The sequence below is a fragment of the Eurytemora carolleeae genome, unplaced genomic scaffold (assembly GCF_000591075.1).
Source record: "Eurytemora carolleeae unplaced genomic scaffold, Eaff_2.0 scaffold1147, whole genome shotgun sequence".
NCBI classification, from domain to species: domain Eukaryota; kingdom Metazoa; phylum Arthropoda; class Copepoda; order Calanoida; family Temoridae; genus Eurytemora; species Eurytemora carolleeae.
Genome location: NW_019397153.1, coordinates 112552 through 113821, shown reverse-complemented (window position 1 = coordinate 113821; position 1270 = coordinate 112552). Strand labels below are relative to the sequence as shown.

The window sequence follows — 1270 nt, the reverse complement described above, 5'->3', positions numbered from 1 at the left end:
GTTGATCGACTTTTATAAGAAAAAATAGCTAAAAATCTAATTAAAGACCAATTACGAGGAAACTGCGAGAGTATAAGTACCCTGGACATATGACAACGCTGGGTTCCCAAGCTAGTATTTATATAATACGGTTAAAAGTTGTAAATAAGGTAAGCATTCAAATGTTTTTCTAAAACGTTTACATATATATATATATAAATATATACCCACAAAGAAACATAAAAACACTTTCATATAAAACCTTGGACTTAAATATCATGACGTCTAATATAAAATTCGAACCCCAGCAGACGTGTTCATAATACCTAACATGTTGTAAACAAAACCTTGAGAGTTAGACAAATGTGGATAAATTTATGTAATATAATTCAGTTTTATCCAATTTATAAATAAACTTTTAACTAGAGTTGGGCATTTTTTCTGTCCGTTTATCAAACATAAAATTATCATCGCGCCCCAAACTTTTATACCAATGTTAGCGTTTCAAACCGAAATTTTTTCTTTGAATTTTAAAACTTAGTTTTGAAACTTTTCTGTTAATTTTGTTGAGTCTCTAAAATTTAAAAAAAATCTTCATTTTTTAAAACACAATTTAATTTTGACCAGCCATAACCCTTCCTTGGGGGTCATATTAAATATCACACATATTTGAGCCGATCAGTTCAGCTGTTTTGACGTTTATCGGATACACACAAACAAACAGACACCCCAACCCAAGGAATTGAGTCTTTGAAACACACTCCGATTTTCCACTCCCTACATATATCTTTGCAAACCAATGAAGTAGACCTTAGATATTTAAAACTTTGAACTCTGTTAGATCAAATAATCAAAGTTTGAAATATAAAAGGTTGCAAAGATAAAGGGTTTAGAAAGTTTGATTTTGTTACAAAGACTCAGTTCCTTAAGTCGTAAAAGAAACAGTGTAATTTCTAGTGACGTTATACCCTTTAAACTAAATTAATAATAATGTGTTGGTAGCGTCTTATTTATAAGTTGAAAAAGCGCCCTTTCAGATCAGATAAACTTTTCTGTAATTCTTGATGGAAAACATTCTAGGGTTTATATACAGAACACAGGGGAAGGTTTAATAATTACCTGCACAGTTTAACAAACAGCCTGGAGATAATTCGTCCTTGGGTTCGAACCCGTCGTAGGGCTCTCAGGGTATTCGTAGATACTGGCACAGATGATAGGGACTAAACAGATACAGATACAGATACAGATACAGATACAGATACAGATACAGATACAGATACAGATACAGATA

General features: G+C 31.9%; 1 protein-coding gene across 1 annotated transcript in view; it reads right to left on the bottom strand.

The window, feature by feature from the left end:
• LOC111712375 (uncharacterized) overlaps nucleotides 1-1270 on the bottom strand; it is a gene marked incomplete at its 3' end in the record, with an annotated part of 39263 nt that overhangs the window by 1118 nt on the left and 36875 nt on the right. Inside the window, 1 exon segment of the mRNA XM_023486960.1 lies at nucleotides 1099-1199. Within this exon segment, the coding sequence (XP_023342728.1) occupies nucleotides 1099-1199 (101 nt within the window).